The sequence below is a fragment of the Anopheles stephensi genome, chromosome 2, assembly GCF_013141755.1.
Source record: "Anopheles stephensi strain Indian chromosome 2, UCI_ANSTEP_V1.0, whole genome shotgun sequence".
Taxonomy (NCBI): domain Eukaryota; kingdom Metazoa; phylum Arthropoda; class Insecta; order Diptera; family Culicidae; genus Anopheles; species Anopheles stephensi.
The window spans coordinates 87,373,797-87,393,608 of NC_050202.1; the positions used below are offsets into that span (position 1 = coordinate 87,373,797).

A 19,812-nucleotide genomic window follows, 5' to 3' on the forward strand; every position below is an offset into this window, starting at 1 on the left:
TCGCCACCCTCTGTCTGCCTCGGAAAGTCAAGCTTTAGGAAAACAAAGCAAACTCGCCCCGAAAAACTCCTAACTCTGGAACACGGGGAACGGGAAAATGAGATTTTTAAAACAAAATGGAACGTCGAGTGAAGCGAGACCAGTATTATATGCGTTAGGGAAAAATAATACCAGCAAGCTCTTGATACTGTCCAGGATTAAAGGGAGAAGCCATTTAAACATATTTGCACGTTGGAAGAGAGGACACGCAGAGCATGTGTCCGGGAGGGGTCACCGAGGTAACATAAAATTCTACCAAAACCGGGCACACTTTTTCGCTAAAGAAGCCATCTTTCAAGCGAAGGTAGCATTTGGCAGACATACCCAAAAGCCAGTAGTGGACACAAGCAGCATCAGCTCGCTCTACAGCAGCGTGGTTGATGTTTTATTTGAAATGTTTACCCTTTTGGACGGTTTCGGACGCACGCTCATTAACCGAAACGGCGTTTGGTTAATTTGAAAGCAATGAAATTCAAATTCCAGACGCCCGTCCGGTGCGGAGAAAAAAGCGCAAAAACCATCGCTCCTTCTCGCTCTCTCGGTCGGTGGATGGCAAACAACATTTGTAAAGCATTGGAAGACTGAGGAATGGTTTTCCCTGCTTGTTTTTGTGCGAATTTTCTCTTGGATGAATGTCCGCAAATAGTTTGCGGGGTTGCCTTGGAGTTTTTCCTCTCAAGTGAGCAATGAATCTGTAGGATGTCGCTGGGAATGTTCCTACAAACGCGGCAAGTGCGTCCTAGAGAATTCGTACTCCAATCGTACTGTTCAATGCTCTTGCTATGAAGAGACCAGGTATGGTCAAGGCAAATTTTAAAACATTGTTTTCAGTTGCCACTACTTCCGAGGTGCTGTTTTTGGGGTAGGGAGTCTGAAAGGACACGGCAGCAAGTCTCAAAAATCCCAACACAAACAGACCAATGTTTACCGACGTTTGGCTGCTAAGCTAGCATCATCACTACTCGTGTGTCTGTCGTCGTTTCAGCATGATTAGACCTACCACCGAGAGGACCCACCGAGAACTTCGGCCGGAACACTTGGACGTTTGTTTGGTTGGGCCAAGGTTTTTCAACATATTAGTCTCATCGATGGTCAGTTCGGTTAAAGGAAAACCCAGTTCGCCGTGGTAGTAGGGGTTGCTTCCGGAAGCGTTGGTACTTCCGGTTCCAGGGACGATTAAGGGGGTTGCTGCTCGTTCTAGTTGAGGTTTGCCTTTTTCTCCTATGCTAAGCAAACATGGCGGTAGATCATTGTCTTCGGTTCTCCCCCATTCCCGATGTCGATTTTTGCTGACTAGTGGACAAAAAGTGGACATATCACAGAGGAGCAACTTTTCCAAGGAAACAACGGTCGAAAACTTCCCTTCTATTCTAATCCCCGTGGAAAACTGGTTCTTGTGCTCAATGTTTATCGCTTCCGTTGAAGAACTCTTGGGCCATTTTTGGTACGAAATTGGTTCCATTCGATCGTGTTAGTTCAGGGTTGTAAGGGAAATTGCGACTTCCGTTCTAATGTGACCGGGTTGGTTGGTTGGCTTACATGCCACGTTTTGGAAGAGTTGCCGTTTTGGTTGACTTATGTGCAATTAAATATGCATATGAGGCTATCGAAGTAAATATTTTAAACATTTCAAAAGCGATATGCATTTAGAATTATAAAAAAGTAAAAATATTATTTTTTTTTGTTGCAAATTAAATTTGCAAACAAGATGGCAGCTTATTTCCCAAGCTTTCACAAAAGACGGAGGTAATTTAACGGTGGTGTCGGGGCTGATGTGCTTTTTCGCACCACCCTCCGTTTTGTGAAGCTGGTGTGTTAGTGTTTGTGCTAGATCGGAAGTCGGTAGGCGTAGGTTTGTGGCGAGAAGTTTAAACTCTCCTAAATAAGTGAAAAAGTCTGTGACGCATAAATCTTTTTCTTTTCTTTTACGCCTTGTGGGCTGTAAAACAAGCTGTTTCAAAATTGTTTAGCAAGGAATACTGTGTAGAGAGTAACGTTGTGCTAGATGGTAAGTGTATGCTGTCTTTAACCCGGTTCCGTACACATTGTATGGAGTTGAAAGCACCAGGCGGCAGCATATATGCGCGAGACGCCATTCCGATGAGCACCAGCGAGCGCACACACAGGGAGAGCGAACAGACTTTAACGTAAAAACATAACATAAACCATGCGCAATGCATCGGTGTTAGTAAGGTAGGTACGCAGGGCGAAGAAGCATGCGAACACGGCCGGAACCAGCAACACGGACGGGGTTGAAGTACCGAGAATTTGGTGTTGATAAGCGCACTTTCAGCGCACAGCTCATCGAGAGCCCCTGACTTTGTGTGCGTACGTTGGTGTGCGCAATATGTGGCCGCTTTGCTGGTAGTGGTACGATCGGCGTATCGCGAAAGCGGAAAATTCGGCAACGTGATGGAACTGCACGAAAAACCAGCTTGGAAAAGCGCCTCGCACCACGAATAATCGGGAAACTGCGGGTGCGGCACACAGAGAGCGAGAGAGAGTCAAGCAAAAGGCAGAGAGAGCAACAGAGCAGCCGATTACAAAGAGAGCAGCAAAAAGCAAGTTAAAACGGCGAGATGCACACAGCAAGCAAGTGTGTTGGTAAAAGTAGAAGATCAGAACAAAGGAAGATCGTGAAGTAAAATATCGGTAGATTCGCGCAGCATACGCGAGACGAAGAAAATTCACAGCAGCGCATACATTAGCCCCGGGTGTGTGGTGGTGTGCGTGTTACCATTTTTATGCTCCGCGTACGCAGAACGAAGCCCGGCAGGAGAGCGTATGAAGAAATTGTCCGAGAACAGATGGGGAAAAAAAGCTGCCGCACCGTATTTCGTTCGGTCGGTGCATGTTGGATCGGGGCGCGTCGGGCTTAGTGTGCGTGAGATCGCCTGTAGTGCTGATGAGCGTGCGTGCAAGAGAGAGTGTGAGAGAACGAAAAACGTCACACGCGTAAGCAAGCTGCGCCGTGTACCGAGCGCAGTGTAAAAATCGCAGTTGACAGACAGTGTTTTCTGTGCGTGTGTGTGTTTGTATGCACGAGGGTGTGAAGGAAACGGGGATGCGTTAGATGATTTTTGACATTTTAAGCTTCTTCGATCGTCGTCAACAGCAGCGCTCTCTGCGGTGGCTTTTTGCGGATGCGCGTACGTGTGTGTGCGTGCGATTTCTTCGGCCAGGGCACACCACCACCACACCACCACAGGGCGGCGAAGAAGCAGAGAGCAAAGAGCAACAGCGAAGCGGCTGTTGCTGCTGTTCCAACAGGCAGAGGCTGCTGGGATAGAAGAGCAGGTTCAATTCTCAGTCCATAGCAAACCGCTAGTGTGAGCGCACGCGGGGTGATATGCGCGCGCGTTCGATTGTGTGTGTGCATGTATGTGCGAATCGCGTTTTATGTTTTTATCTCCGCCGTCCCGGCACATCGCCACCGTCCGTCTGCTACCATCGTCTCCTGAATGGGTACGCATAGAATCACTGACAGGCGAGATTATTGTGTGTGAGGCCCGTCTCGTCGTGACACTGGCGGCGGTGTTTGTGTGAGCAGTGAGAAAGCAGACAGCAGAGCAGAGCAACACAACAGTGACAGCATCAAACACGGTGAGAAGCAACAGACGGCGAGGTTGAAGTTTATGCTGCTATCCTTGTACGTCCCTATTTCGCGATAGTGGTTTTGTTATGCTAAGCGAAGAGCTGATGAACAGAAGAAGAGTGTTGATACGCCATTTGTTTGCCTCTGGTGCGTTGGGTGCTGCACAATTTACATTGTTGTTTTTGTTGCCCTTTCGGGTAGATTCTCGGCAGCGACTACGGGTAAGCCCATCGCGCCGGGGTTATAAACGCAGCGAATGCGCACTCCACCATCATCATCATCGTCAAGCGTACATCGATTACGTTATCCTGCGAGTTCGGGAGGTTTGGTTGGAGTTTACGAGCGCAAAACATTCGCTTGCTGTTGGATATTACTCAAGATGCCACCATTATCCCCAACTTCGAGCATGAAAAGACGCAGCAACTTTCTCATTTAATCTTAGTTTGTTTTGCTCCACTTTGGAAGCATTAGTACGGGCTAGATATGTGGAATGTTTTTTGTTACCCTTCTCGGATCAATTTTCGCGATCGCTCATTAGTGTGTGCATGGATGTGTGTGTGTGCTGATTTCGTGGCGCGTCATTAATGTGTGCGTACGCGTAAACGGGGAATTTAAATGCTGTTGTGCGTATCGAAGAGAGCTTATCCGCAAATAGTTCATAGTTTTTTTTTGTCACCTTGATGATTATGCTTCACCTCCTCGTGTCAGGGGGGTATGCTTGTGTTGACTTTGGGGAATTAAATTTGGAGTGCCGTGGGTTTGTCTGTATGCTTGAATCATTTAATGTGTTTTATCCAAAAACTCCCAAAAAATCATAAAAAGCTCTTGTGCAGATTTTAATTTGCATGCATTTGTGCTAAAAAAGAGCATTTGATTTTCCGCTCGTACCTGTGCGTGTGGGTGTGTATGAGTTTTCACTTATGCTCACCCTAGGCAAATTCAACGAGCGCCAACTTTTTCCATTTAAACACCCCTTCGGATAGGCCGAAGAACACAACACGTTCAGTCGACCATTTTCTTCAGTGTTTCTTTTTCACTTCTGGCATGAGCGCACAGTTGCACGAAATCTAGTAGGCGGTGAAGGAAAAGCACTCGATTGCGCCGGGTGCAGCTTTTCACCCAGCTTGCATGGCGATACATGGTGAGAGTGAGAGCGAGAGATTTCCAGAAACTTTCATTCATTTCCTTCTCATGTGTGGTTTTTCGTTTAATTTATGATTTATTCTTGTGTTTATTTACACGATAAGAACGCTTATTTCAATTAGTTACATTATGACTGCTCGTGTTGCTAATTATGTTTCTCACTTAAAATTGTGTATTTGCAGATAAAGCAACGGTGATCGCTTGACGCAGGACATTTACTCGCCTTGTGGGAAGCGAACTAACCCCCCCCCGCCGCATCCGGACACCGTCAATGGTGTTGCGCGCGTGGGGCCAGTCTCAGAACCACGATATGGCATCCCGCGAAAAGAAGGCCCGCTCGGTGACCGCAGACTCTCCCACCCCATCCCTCGGCAGTGCAAACAGTGGAAGCAACAGCAACATCAGTGCCCTAGCTCCCACCACCCCAAGCGGCGGAAACACAGCATCTTCGGCGACCGGTGGAACCGATTCCGCCCCAACGACTCCAACGTCCACACGCAAAGGAACCGCCACCGGAGCAGGAAACGCAAACCCCGCCAGTGTTAACGTTGGGGGCAGTGGCAGCAGCAGCACGTCGACCTCCACAACACGTGCATCCTTGAGCCGCTTGAAGTCCAAACAACAGCTGCTACAGCTGAACAGTGCCACCGGTGGCGATGAGACAGGAGCAGCGATAGAGGATACAGGTGTCGTTGACTCGATCGTAACCACTCCATCCCGCACGACACGTGGCGGTGGAGCGTCGAGGGAAGATTCCGCTGGCAGAGATTCGCCGGCAACGTTTGCCTCCTCGAAAGACAAAGATGACACCGTCACCGTACCGACGGTGAACGCGCCAAAGGACGTTAGCAAATCACCCGCAATTGGTGCACGGCGTGGGGCCACATCGAAGGCAGCAGCACCTGTTGCTTCCACCGCGAACGCGCGTAAAAATCGCGTCGTCACCCTGAAGCGCACCACGCTGCTCAAGCGCAAAGGGAAAAAGATTATCGGTAAACCAATGTTGGGCAGGAAGGTGGTCGCACGCCGGCAGCTGGTGGCGGCCGCAAAATCTACCGGTACACGTGGTGCGGTTGCGGCGGCCGTAGTGGTTGTCAAAAAGGAAGTCATCTCACCGTCGACCTCCAAGGAGAAGGAGGAAGAGCTGCTTAGTACGCCTAGCTTGCGTAACGGTAAGCCACGCAACTCGGACAGTCCGGTGGCTAGGCGCAAGTCAGCGGCAGTACTGAAGCAGGACAGCAAATCGCTCGAAAGTTTAACCGTTGGCTCGTCTGCGATCAAGCTGGAACGAAGACGGTCTGGGTCGGTTTCCAAATGTTCCGACATGACGGAAGATGGTGATGGCGCTGCTGGTGCGGACATCAAGCGGGAGCTTTTCGATTTCGAATCACGCAGCAAAATGTTGGACAAGATGGCCGAGGCGTTTAATGAGCGTAAAACCGGTGGTGGTGCATCGCCGGTGGTTGGCGGTGCGAAGGATGATAAGGCTCAAACGTCCGGTGGTACGCTGCGGCGAAGTATGCGCCAGCGGAAGAGTACCGCGCGCGACAAGGAGGATTTCCTGTCACCTCGCGGGAAGGCGGGCAGTGCGTTGGACATCAAGATTGAACCGGCCGAATCGCTTGAATCGCTGTCGGTCGATGGAGACGGCGAGTCGGTGACGGTGGCTTCGGTGGCCGCTCCGCTCACGATCGACACAACGGAGACGGAAGTGTCGATCGGTACCGAACAGTTGCACAGTGACGGAGCGGCCAGCAGTTTGGGTGGCGCTAGTAGTAGTAGTAGTAGCGGTGGTGGTAATGCAGCTGGTGTTACCGGCGAGGAGGAGCAGGTCGTGGGAAAGGATCCGTCCCTCAGTCCGGGCGAACTGGTCAGCGAGGGAGTGTCGGAGCAGAGCGTGAAGGAGTGCTACGGTGAACCCGCCTTCCTGGAGAACAATCTGGGCATCGAGAAGGATCCGAAGTTGGGCGAAATCGTGCAGGAACGCTTCCGGTGCGACAAGGTTAGTGATGATGTGGACGCAAACGCGGAAGAACCGAAGCAGGAGGAGAAGAATGCTCCGGAGGAGGAGGGTGGTGTCGCTAGTGGCAAAGACGATGATGATGATGGTGGTGGTGATGTGACGAAAGAGGACAATGTTACTCAGGAGGAACAGGAAGTGCCGACCAGTAGTGCTACGGTCAAACCGATTGAGGTAGAGGATGATGTGGAAATGGCAGAGGAGGGGAAGAAGCTGGAGAGCGTAGAGGAGCAGACGCCTAGTGATCAGGAGGAGGGTGATATACTGCAGGAGAAGTTGGAAATTGTAAGTAACGATGACAAATCGGAGGACGAACTTATGGAGCAGGACAGTGGTGTGGTGGTCACGGGTGAGCTAGAACAGGTTAACAAGAACGGTAGTGAGGAAGCGAAAATGGACATTACGGAAAAGGAAGACGAGGTGGTTGAGTGTGCAAAAGAAGCCGAGGCGGATGTTACAATAGTTCTGGATGAAGCTGAGGAAGTAGCGGAAGACGCGCTAAACATTGTCGAAACTCCCGCAAAGAAGGACCCTGTGGTGGGGGAAGCAAAGGAGGAGGAGAAAAATGAATCCCAACCGACGGTAGATGAAGATATGGAACAAACTTCTTCCACCCCTGAGGTGGCCCTCGACGCCGTTGAAGTGGTCGACGCGAACCAAACAACGGAAAAGGAGTCGTCGGCCGCGTCCTCCGCTATTCCCACCGCTGCCACCGTGACCTGCAAAACGAATGGCGAAAGCAATGGTGGCATCAACCAGCAACAATCAGCACCCAATCAACAAACATCACGGGCGGTGGTAGCAGCAGCAGGTCAGCATAAGCCACCACCGGCCACCGGTGTGACGACGACTCCCAAAGCCACCACAACAACCCCCGGCGGCAATGGCAGCAGTGGTAAAGAATCGAAAGCGAAAGCCCGCACCACGAAGGAGAAACCGAAGGACGATGAAAAGACACGCGAGGAAAAGCTTCGACAGGAGAAGCTCCGGGTGGAGGAGAAGGTACGCGAGGAGAAGCAGCGCGCGGAACGGCTCGAAGCCGAAAAGAGACTGAAGGAGGAACTGTTGCAGAAATCCCGCCTTGAGAATGGTCTGGATGAGGAAGGCACTAAGAGTGGTGGCAGCAGCCCAGCGGCATCAACTGTTGCCAATAAAGAAACCAAGACTGAGCTGAAGACGACGACGGCGGCAGCAGCACTCCTATCGATTGGGGGATTAAATCTCCCAGCGATCACAATCGCCATCACAAAGAAGGATAATACAAGTGGTGGCAGTTCGGCGGATGAGAAAGAATCGAACGGCGGCAGCAGTGGCTCGGTCGTGGGCAATGCTCCCAAGTCTGACCTCGAGATACTGCCGATCAAGACGGATGGCACGACCGGAACACTGCCAGCCGTGGTGCTCCTGTCGAAGGACGAAAAACCAGCCAAGGAAGGCGGTGCGGTCGCTCCCTCGTTGGCGGATTCGGCCGAGTCACGGTTGCGGATTATCTCGCAGAGTGAGAACGCAGCCGCTGCCGTCTCCGTGAGCGAACCGAAGGACAGCAACAAGTCGTTGAGCATAATCAAAATTGAAACTAGCAACGGGTCACCGGTGACCGTTGGAAGTGGTTCTCCTACGCCCGCCACCAGAAACAAGAAGGAATCGTCGGAAGAGCGGAAAACGGTCCTGCTGGATGAATCGGATGACGCGGCAAAACGGAAGGAATCCCATCTGAAGCACCTGGGGCTACTGACGATTCAGGCCGCATCGGAAGAGAAGCAGCGCCGGGCCGAACAGAAGCCAACGACTTCGATGTCCACCGACACCCTGCAGGACGGTGGTTCAACTGCTGGGTGCGGGTCCGTAGCTGGAGCCGGCGAAGGTTGGCTATCATCCGGCACGCATCAAACGGGCGGTGGACGTTCCAGTACCGGTGGCAATAAATCATCTCGCAGCTCGAAGGACGAATACACGGTGTCGATGAAAACCGTGGCGAAGGGCAGCGGAGGTGGTGGTGGAGCACGGGGCGAGAAACGCAAGCAGCAACGGATGCCGCTGAAGATGACGTTCCAGAAGGGCAAAGGGAAGGGAGCCGTGGCGGCTGGTGGCGGTGGTACGACGGCAACGGGCCGTGACTCGTCGAATGGTTCCGGGACGTCCAGCAACGGCAGTGGATACGCTACGGACTCGGGCAACAACGGTGACAACACGTTCTACACCGCGCACATTAACGAGGTGAGCAAAAGTGGCCTTCTCTCTCTCTCTCTCTCTCCTGTTGTGGGGTTGTTGGATAAAATGGCCAGGATTAGTGTTAATGGGGATCCCATTTTCTTCTAGATACCTTTAGATGTTTTTCTTCTCGTAGAAGTAGCGGTAGAACTGTAGAATCCTCTTTCCCCCGTAGCGAAACGAATCGATACCATCATCAGGAGCATTGTTGCACCTTGACATGCTCTCTCTCTCTCTAATCTCCACCCTTATCGTCGGTTGCTTTTGTAATACCAGGGAACACACACCTGTTGTGCCTGTGGCGTTCGTTACGTAAAATTGATTTTCTTTACCGATGTTTTCTTCTCTCTTCCTCCTTCCTTCCTTCCCGCAGCTGGACCATCACTCGTCCAACTCATCCGATGGACATTCGCACCGTGAGTCGGGTGCTGGCCGGAAGGCGCACAGTCGTTCCCACACTACCGGTAAGTTGGCGATGCTTTGTTTGCTGCGATCGGGAGGGCGTGTTAACATCGCTGCCAGTGTTTGTACCTACCGAGCACACGGAGTTTGTGTGCGACACACAACAATGTACGGCGTTGATTGTTTTTTATGACTTCTGACAGCTGTTAGAGGGAGTTTACTTACGAGTCAACGTATTAATGTCAACTCAGCTATAGTTGGGCAACATTCACGACGAACGTCGACTGTTTCGGATAGCTCGAAGACATCGATTTTTCTTCTTCATAGCCTGGTCCTTGGTGGGAAGCCGGAATCTTTACCCAAGGACCCATGTACATAATGGTTCATGTTCACATGTTTTTTTCCTAAACGTGGGCTTGGTCTTGCTCCTGTAATTTAGACACGTATTGATGGGGTAGAGTCCTTCAGCAGAGCTATAGCCAGGTGTGATCGTCGATAGAACATAGTCCTTGGAGTCATACCGTCTCCATCAGTATCTTCTCGGCACAATGTGGTGACATTAAATCCACATTCTTGCGGATACAACCTCGAAAGGTGTCGGCCTGCCAATTCTGGCTTTCTGTGACTTAATTTTATCCGTAGTATAGTAGACCGCCTTACGTACGGGCAGACGGTTTGGGATGGGAATTGAACCTCGGTCCTACCGTGTAAAGACCCGCTTGATATGAAAGCGCCAATTTCCGACGGCCATTCATCGCTCAATATGTCCTCGGTCACCACGAAAAAATGGAGATAATAATCGAGTAGCCGAACTCCGGTCTTCAAGATCTTTGACTTCTTCGTTTGAGGGTTGGAGGAGATAAGACGAACAATGCTATTTTGGTGTTAGCTGCTTCAATTTTTCAGCTGATAACCCTGGTTAATTTTGTCGTATGCAAAGCGCTTGATTGTTAAAGACTATAAATAGGTTGGACAGTGTCATTGCATGAAAAATCACTAAAATCAATCTCATTTTTCCTAATGCATACGTCACACTGGCTCTTAACGTAAACTGCGCCATGTTATTTTACCGCCGATGAAATCCCTGAACGCTCTCTTGTCCCGCAGCAAGCAAGCATGTGATTCCGAAAGACAAAAGAACTATTCACTCTGCGTTACTCTTTCTCCAGCCAGTTTCCAATCAAAACTCAGATTAGGTGATCCCACAAACCACATGCCCATAAGGACAATGGTCAAATGACAATGTTTGGATAGGATTTTTGCGCACTACATGCAACACACACCCAGCCTGTGCATCAACAAGTCCGTTCGTCGTCGTCCGGGCTTTCCTGTTCGTTCGGGAAACTAACCTTGGTTCGTGCCTTGTTTGTTGAAATCACAACCGGGACGTTCAGATTCATCTATCGGATTAGGGCTTAAGTAGTAACGGTGCTGGTGGTGCCAGTCTCATACCAGCCACATTTCTAAATCATTTATGATCCTTTGGCCCTAATGCTTAATTATGAGTGAATGAATGTGGGGGGGTTTTAATTGATTCTTTTTTTTTGCCAGATAAGTTCTTGCTTCGGACTAGGTGCAAGCTTACAGGATTAGGGGGGTCCTTCGTTAAGGGGACACATTATGTCTAATTAGACAATAGGGCAGGGATTGTGGGATTTAAATTTGAAACCATGGTGGTTGGAAGAAGACGGGGGGACATTCCGTTTGGCAGTTGTGTTGTCTGTGGTGTGAAATGGAGACGCATGGTGGTTCACAAGAGTGAAGCAATTAAATGGTTGTGATGTTGGTCAAACTACTTCAGATTGTCTACTGATTAGAATTCACGACGATATTTTTGTTTTTAATTGATGTAATATTATATTCCTTTTTTTTACTAATATAATTTACTGTATCATAATCGCATTCCCTCGCAAACAATATCATCGCAAGCCGTTAAAATCAGTGTCTCATTAGCCTGCTCGTAAACTTTTCCACAGTGCACCACTCTATTGAACAATCTGAAGCATGTCAATTATTGTCCCATTTTCGGCGCGAAGGGATGAGAGATGAGAGGGTTTTAAAACATTCAAAATTGACAATTGCTTTTCTTCGGCGTTCCACTTGGCCTTCCACCGTCCTCCATCGCTCGCGGACAAGAGGGGGGGGGGGGGGGGGGGGGATAGCGATAATAATTAAAATTGTCGTCATAAAAACGATGACTCTGCTCGTTGAGTAACGTTGTAATGTAATTAAATCCGGCGCTTTAACACGGCTGCAAGATGGTCACACGGACTCGACAAACAAAACAAAAGGGGGGGGGGGGGGGGGCGGCAACAGCAGCAAAAAAAAAACCCCCGACCTAAGGGAAGCTATCGAGTCACTAATTCCCTTTCCAAAGGGTGTACGTTTCGAAGGGCAATGAGTGGGATATTGCTTTTTATTTCAACAAGCGACAAACCAGACGGCGGTGTGATATCGAGAAGCTTTCGGGTTGTGGCTGTTTGCATTACGATGAACCATTGATGACGGACGCCGGTGGTGCGTTTTGGCCAAGATCCCCCTTAAGAAGAAAAACCGAAACGAAAACGACGGATCCTGAGACAACAATCATCAACGGTTCGCATCGCTTCCTCCTGCTGGTGGACTCCCATCGTTCCATGAAAAGTCGAAACGGCCCCCGAGACAATGGGGAATTTGTCGTCTGCTGGCGTATCTGTCTCGCCCACCCCACCCCCCAGTGGTTCAAGTGTCGTTTGTTTTAGTGGGGGGAAAAACCGGAAAAACCTTCCACTCCCTTTGCTCTTCAATGGCGCAGCGTGGAATGATGACACAGAAAGGCGATGTCGACATTGTTGATCGGATTTGTAAATCATCTCCGTCTCTGGTGCCTCAGTGCAGAACGAAATTACTGTTCCGTTGTGGCCGTTTTTTGTGAGCTCCTCTCCTTCTCCCTCTCTCGAAGCACTTTGTTTCCTATCAAAATATTGAATTTATAGGATATTAAAAGCTGACCTTTTCGATTCGATTTCTGATCACGACAGCGTACGATTCGCTTGACGAAGGGGCGCGGATGGGTGACGTATTTAAACATTTTCATCTGGAGGGGCGGTAAAACTGGCGAAAGCAGGACGAATTCTAATGAGCGCGACGAGTTGGCCCTTTTGTTTTTGGCCTCGTCCTTGTCGTCGCGTGGTGATGGGACGGCGGACGGTTCAAAGTAAATGTTGACGGAACGTAGCGATAGGAGAGAGGGTCTCTTCATCTTTGTTTTGAGTGCGAATTTATGTATATTACTGAACCGGGCGCTGATGGTGGTGGCACATTTTGCTACCGTTTTTTCTTCCTAGAGAACATAATTAGCATGCTAACGGAAAGAAGCGACCGATTTACCTTTCTTATTACCTGAGGTGCTTTAATAGATTTTAATGATTCGAAATATGTCCCTCCTCACCGTTTACTGTCCGTTGCGCGTTTTTGCCCCACAGATGGTGTTAATCCAGTAGAAACGACTAGCGAAAACGTTTCCTCGAAGGAGGTGATCCAGAAATCGCTCGTGATCCCGGAGAAAGCTTCCTCCTTCAATGTGCACCCGGAGCGGCTCTGCTGGGACCAGTGCAACTACTGTGGCGGCAGGTTTGGACTGTACGACACACCTTGCCACGTTGCCGCCATTAAATCCACCGAGCGGCAGCAACGAATTCTGCTCGGTAAGTGACTAGCAATTGCGAGAAAAGGTTCACCATAACAATTCTAACCCTTTTCGTTATCCCCATTCCACACACACACAGCTACCTTGCCCAAGATTACGCTTGACAGTTGCCTGTGCGATGCCTGCTACCGGCACGTCGATCGCAAAGCAAACTGCCCGCCGCAGAAGAAGAAATCCACCACCATATCGCAGACGAGCTCGGTGACGAACGCCGCTAGTAACAGCAACACCTTCAGCAGCAGCACCCAATCGACCGTATCGCCGCTAGTACTTAAGGTTACGACCAACAAGGACGGTTCGACGAGCATCGCCGCCGAACAGCCGGCAGCCGTACTGGTGGACGATGGTTCAACGGCGGGCGGCAAGGCGCGCGAGGTATGTGCCGTGCGCCAGTGTGCGTCTCACGCGATGCAATCGTTGCGCCGCAAGTGGATGGTGAAGATGAAGCGCAAAATTGGCAAACAGCTGGACATCAATCTCGAGCAGGCGGCCAAGTCGACCGCCGAATACATCTCCATCTGCAACAAGCACTACGAGCAGATAAGCCACCTGATGATATGCGCCATGTGCACGAAACCGCTCCAACGGAACCATGTGTACCATCTGTACAATGTAAGTATTCTGGCCGCGCGTTTTTGAAGGGTCCCTTTTTGGGGTTTCGGTGGGTAGCGCCCGCCACCCCCTAGCCACGTAGTGAAGCTGTCAGATTTTGCCTGTGCGAAGAATTTGTGGCTCATTATCGTGGAGAGGGAGCAGAAGGCGGAACGTGAACGCGCAACCACACACCACCATTATTATTATTGATGGGCACACAAGGAATGCGCACCTTCGCTAAACATTCCTAGTCCTTCAACGGTAACATCTCTCACATCCTTCTACCTTGGTTTGTTCTCTCGTCCCCAAACAGAACGTCGTACAGCTGGAGCGCTTGATACAGGAGCAGGGCATTTCGCTGAGGCTGAGCAGCTCGGAGCTGGTCGTGTGTAAATTATGTAAATATTATGCTAATTTATTGATTAAGCCCCCGGAAGCGAAAACAAAAGGGGCCCAATTCGTTAAGGACTACAATCGAAGGTAAGTGTGTGGAGGACTGCTACAACGAAATGGGAAATGGGGTTCGTCCGGTCATTAGTTTGTCGTTTCCGTGTCCGGTGAACGTGTTTTGTGGCTTGACACTCACAAACAAACTAGTTGATCGTCGTCACCATCCCGATGTGAGTATGGGTGACTTTTGTTTCAAACTCGGTAGAAACTGGGGTCGGAAACGAATCTTAGGCGTTCAAGAATCGCTTCCATTCAATGGATTGCTGCTCGCTATTCGTAGTAAACACTATGAATAGTGTACTGGTAAGAAATGGGATTCCTTTATAAAAATATCGACTTAATGAGTGGCCAAAGTGGACAAAATATTGAAGAAGTTCCATTTTTCCAACATAAATCTTGTCGGTTTTTCTTTTGTGACTCTTAACCTCACAAATCTGCTACCTGTGCACAGTTTTCGTTAGTTCTATGTTTTAACGATGAAAATCGTATGGAAATTTGTCCACACTTCACGCCATAGTGCAGACGACAATTGAATGACCGGGCGTCTCCATCGCGTGGACGGACTTCTTCCGTTACAGTAGCCATCAAGTGTCCGCAAACTTATTTGTTTTCTGTTTTCCGGTGTCATTTTCAAGATTGTACAACTATCGCCAACGAGCGGCAGAAGAGCAGCAGCAACAGCAGCAACAACTACAGCAAGAAGTTGATGCAATGCGCAGCGTCGAACCGACGGCTGCTGCTGCACCCCGACAACGCGCCACACTTCCTGTCACAGACATCGTCATTTCGGATGGTGACGAAGACGAGGAAGTGGTAGAGGAGGAGGAAGTGGAGGAGAGTCCCGCACCGCAGCAGCAGCCGGTCGTAACGGCCGAGGCACGGTACCAAACGTTTGGCAATTTGTTCTCCATCGGTGACAGTTCCGTGTCGGTGAGGCGACGCGTCAGCAACCGGAAGTCGCCCGATGTGTCGATTGTGGAGAACAATGTGGCGTCGCAGATGGGTGAGCTGGACGAGATTAGCATTATACCGACGACCAAGTCGCTGACCGTGCTGAACCAGCAGCAGCAGCAGCAGCAGCAGGCATCGCAAGACGATAACATCGACATGACGAAGGTGCTCAAATCGAACCCAAACATTTCGATGCGTGAACTGTTCCCGGGCGAGGAGGAGCTGGGCATACACGTGCACATTCCATTCAGCTCTTCCTCGGTGCGAACGCCCGAGGGCTGGACGAAGGTAACGTCCACGATGCAGTACGACGACAGTACGCGCGCACTGTGGGAAGAGCTGCAAAAACCGTACGGCAATCAGTCGAGCTTTTTGCGCCATCTGATCCTGCTGGAGAAGTACTTCCGGAACGGTGATTTGGTCCTGTCGCCACAGGCGAAAACTAACGCAACGACCTACTCCGAAGCGGTACAGAGCCGGTTGCGCTCGTACGATAATATACCGTCGTCGGTTCCTACCTCACCACCGGCATTGGCTTCGCTGACGCCGGTCACCGCGAACGCGGCACCGGATAAGACGAGCAGCATATTTCAGCAGTTTAGCAGTGCTACTATTACTATCGTTCCTGCTAACAAGATTCGCCCTAAGACGGGTACAACCACCACCTCCTCTGCTCTCTCGATGGTTGGCAACGCATCGGACGTTACTCCCGTTTCGCCACCGGCTCCCGTCAGCTTGCTGAAATCGAATAATCTACACCTAACCAACAGCGAGCAGACGACGAAAAACAGTCTCAAGCGGAAGCTGTCGCACGAAGGTGCACGAACGTCCGGCGGAGGAAACATTTCGTTCAGTTCCAGCACGGCTTCCTCACCGCTGAACAGCAGTGGTTCGAGTGTGTCGAAGGTGGTCAAGCTGGACGAACCCAAGGTGCCGCACTCGTCCCCACCAGAGCTTATCAGCATCAACTGCAAGCCGAGCGTAACCATCACCAGCATTCCGCCGGGACACACCGGACCTCCATCGTCCGCAACAGTAACAGCAACCACGCAGAAACAGTTGTCACTGTTGAATCAATCCTCCCAACAATCGTTGCTGCAGCCGATGACGACGGCACTGATGGCGAAGAAATCTCCCACGGCCACCATTACCAACACACCCGCCGCCAACACCAACACGGGTGGAAATGCAACGCGAGAAATCATCCAAATGCCGGAACAACTCACCGAAGCAGAACGCCGGGAATCATCCACGCGTCCCTGGCGACCAACACTGCTCCCGATATCACCCGGCGTGTCGGAAACGCTTAAATCCGGCCCACTGTACCAAACGGCTGACGGACGACTCCTTCCCAAGCTGGTGCAGGTCATGTCCGGTGGCAAACCATATCACATCTCGATCGAAGACTACAACCGTATGTGCATCCTGCGGCGCGAAAAGCTGCTCCAACAGCAACACAACATGATCCAGACGGCTAACAAACGGCAATCGCAGCTACCCCAACCGAAACCGCCCCAGCAGCAGCACGTCACGCCCGTCATACCGCCCGTGCCAGCGCTACGATTAGCCAGCACGTCGGTGGAAAACACCCTGCTCAACAATGTGCCCACCACATCCGGAGCTAGCGGCGCCGCCGCCAAGCTGGTACAGTTCCCTAACCAGCTGTTGGAGCAAAACTCACTCATACCGCTTTACGGTGGTGTTGGCGGCGGCAAGATGGGAGGAAGTTCGGCTCCGAAAAGCAGCAGCAGCAGCCTCACAGTAACCATGACGCCAACGGTTCACAGCGCCGCCAGCAAGACCGCAGCACCGGCGGTCCCACCGACGATGAAGCCACTCTCCCTGCCCAACAGCACCACCGTCTTCCCGATGATGATATCCGCCAACACGATCTCCCTGCCCTCGCTCTACACATCCTCCTCCGCTGCCACGCCGTTTGCCGGCGGCAGTGTGACGACACACAGCTCGGCCACATCCTCCACCAACAACAACAACAACAACAGACCTGCTCCCACGGCGGCAAACTGCTCCTCCTCCCTTGTGCTAGCGCAACCGACCAGCGTCGCGGCGACGATCAATCCGCTGGATCAGCTGCTGAAGTGTGGCAATCTGGTGACGCAGGCGCAGCTGCAGGAGTTTGTGGCCGCGGCGACGGCCGCGAACGGAGGTGGCGGTGGTGCCCAGCTGGACAGTTCGCCCGACCAGCTGCTGTCGAAGATACCAAAATCGCTAACTGTGATACCACAACAGAAACAAAGATCAATGTCACGCGTTTCCTCGCATGAGGACCAAAACAGTGCCTAGAGACAGAGAGAGGGAGAGAGGGAGAGAGAGAGAGGGAGAGGAAGAGAAGAAGCAGACGAAAAGTGTAAGTAAGCTACAAAACGAGAACAAAACAAAGGTAAACAAAAGTTTGAAAACAAATCACTGAAGGGAAACAAAATATTAGTCATCTATATACACACACACACACACACATGTGTACACGGCTATACGTGAGAGACGTATGTATGGTAGAAACAGGAAACTAGCGAGACCTTTCTAGCGCAACTAACATTACCTTACCTAAACTGCCTGAACCTGACCCTGGGACACAAACAGCACCAGGTATCGCACACACAGTGAAGTCCCACGACCACCACCAACAACAATCCCCCCCCCCCGGCGCCCGCCCGTACCACCGCTCTAGATATGAATTGTTCTTTCATACTCCTCTAGTCATTAATGCCTCTTTATCCATCAGAGTGTTTCCCTTCTTCACCTCTTTTCTCATATGTAACAGCTGCGTAAACTAGCTTTGGTTAAGCTATCGTGAAGGTCAAGCAGGTGTGAGACACTCAGTAAATACGCGCTGCATAACATATCGTGTGTAAAAAGCAATCCCTATTGGTAGGTCAGATTAGTAGGTGAAAGCGGAGGGGGCCTAATTGTTCACACACAATCACAAACGGACCTTCGTTTCTCACACTCCAGACTCCTTATACTCTCTTACATTACAACTTTAAAGCAATGAAGCTCTTGCCAATATGTTTCCTTTACTTCTGCACAACAGTTTTTGTGGTTGCGGTCACGTCACACTAATGACACCGAACCACCAATCTGTTTTTCTTTGGAGCATCGAAGGTAAAATCATACCATCAAACGGGGCATCTATCCCTTAACATTCCAATAGCCATCGTAAGGAGGATAGCCACACCTCCTTTTCATTTGTCCCCAAACACCAATCGGTCCCTCTATCGTCAGTTATTTTTGTTTGCTTTGCACGTTCAATGAGATTTGAGAGTTACAGCAGTGTGGGTGTGTGTGTGTACATTAATTTAATTTATTACTGCTCCTATTAAAGCGCAGTTAACGTTTGTAAAGATTTAAAGAGGGTGAGCAGTTGCTTTGAAAGGATTGATTTGTAGTATTACCACCGGAAGAGAAGCAAAAACATGCTGCGCTACTGAATTGAGCTTCATTAGTACACACACACACACAAGTCCAAATTGGTGGACGATAGCAGTTTAATGAGGTAGCTTCGTAAGCTAGTGTTTGTGTGCGGTAAGGATGGACTTTAGTTTTAATTTGCTCGCCTGGGTTCATTTCCACAAGCGTTCCATCGAATCGCGCCTGTTTTGTTGTATTATATTTCACACCTCCATTTTACATCATGCTTTCTAGTTGTATTAGTTGTAGGGTTGTACGTTCATCGCCTTGTGGGGTACGACGATCTCTTCCTAAACTGCTCACTGGTGTGCGTGTACGTGTGTATTGATCGCTCACTTCCGGCGCTCCGGCCTGTCGAGATGACGGAGCGCCGGAATGCAAATCATGCCAATTAACGATTCCCTGATCCACAACACCTTGTCTTAGTCAGTAAGCTGCTTACGATATTGGCGATAGGACGCGAACGGCCGCGAAAGGAGAGTTTCGATTCCTTCACTGAAATTGTGTTTGTGTGCGCGATAAGACGACAACATCCCGAAGGATTGGGAACAGAGTACATATTTTATACGAAATCCATATATACACATACACATATATATCTCTATACATATACATAAGGACCGCGGAATACTTAGGAAGTATATTATTGCAAACATATGGCTGGATACGAACGTTTGATCCCCTTGTGCACAGGGCACATATACAGAAAAAGGAGCAAAAACTGGAATAGACTAAATCATTAACACACGAAAGCGAGAGAGAGAGAAAGAGAGAGAGAGAGAGCTAGTGGAAAAACACAAGTCAGTCGCATCCTTTAGCACTATTTGAAGTATAAAAATAAAGTTACAGTAAGAAAAAAAGTACAAAAGCACATAAGCCGCCGCCGATTGCATTGCCTAGACACCGTCGTTTATGCTGTAGCGCCGTATCATCGCTAATCTTTATCGGAGTTAGGTTTTATTTGTAAAGTTTCGGTGGCGCAAGATTGTTATGGGAACGATTTATTTAAATGAACTCCCGACGAACACTTGCCGCGTGGTTTTCCGTGTCCGTTGCCGGAAGTCGTCATCGCCGTCATTCGTTGGGGGTGAAAAGTTTTGTACAACCCTCCTGCTCTGGCGTCCCCCTTTTGCGGTGGTGGTGGTAACAGCTGGCAAATGACTTGCAGGAACATCAGCTTGTCCTGTTGAGATGAGAGTCTTCAAATAATCGTTAGGATAAGGTTTACTGTCGATTGAGATATTTGGTTGAGGTGTCTTTAGACGCTAATGGGAATAATGTGCCCAATAT

At 50.0% G+C, this 19,812-nt stretch overlaps 1 protein-coding gene across 5 annotated transcripts in view; it reads left to right on the top strand.

Annotated features, from left to right (window-relative positions):
- LOC118505027 overlaps positions 1-19,393 on the top strand; it is a 36,129-nt gene extending 16,736 nt beyond the window's left edge. For 2 of the 5 annotated variants that reach the window (XM_036040238.1, XM_036040239.1), the window contains exons 3-8: positions 4,960-9,014; positions 9,382-9,472; positions 12,875-13,096; positions 13,178-13,710; positions 14,006-14,172; positions 14,778-19,393. In XM_036040238.1, coding sequence (XP_035896131.1) covers positions 5,049-9,014; positions 9,382-9,472; positions 12,875-13,096; positions 13,178-13,710; positions 14,006-14,172; positions 14,778-17,397 — 7,599 coding nt within the window. In that variant the 5' untranslated portion in view covers positions 4,960-5,048 and the 3' untranslated portion in view covers positions 17,398-19,393. Of the gene's footprint in view, positions 1-2,717; positions 3,689-4,751; positions 4,776-4,959; positions 9,015-9,381; positions 9,473-12,874; positions 13,097-13,177; positions 13,711-14,005; positions 14,173-14,777 lie in introns of those variants that run through there. The other 3 variants (XM_036040241.1, XM_036040240.1, XM_036040243.1) reach the window with 3 other exon arrangements.
- The last annotated feature ends 419 nt before the right edge of the window (positions 19,394-19,812 follow it).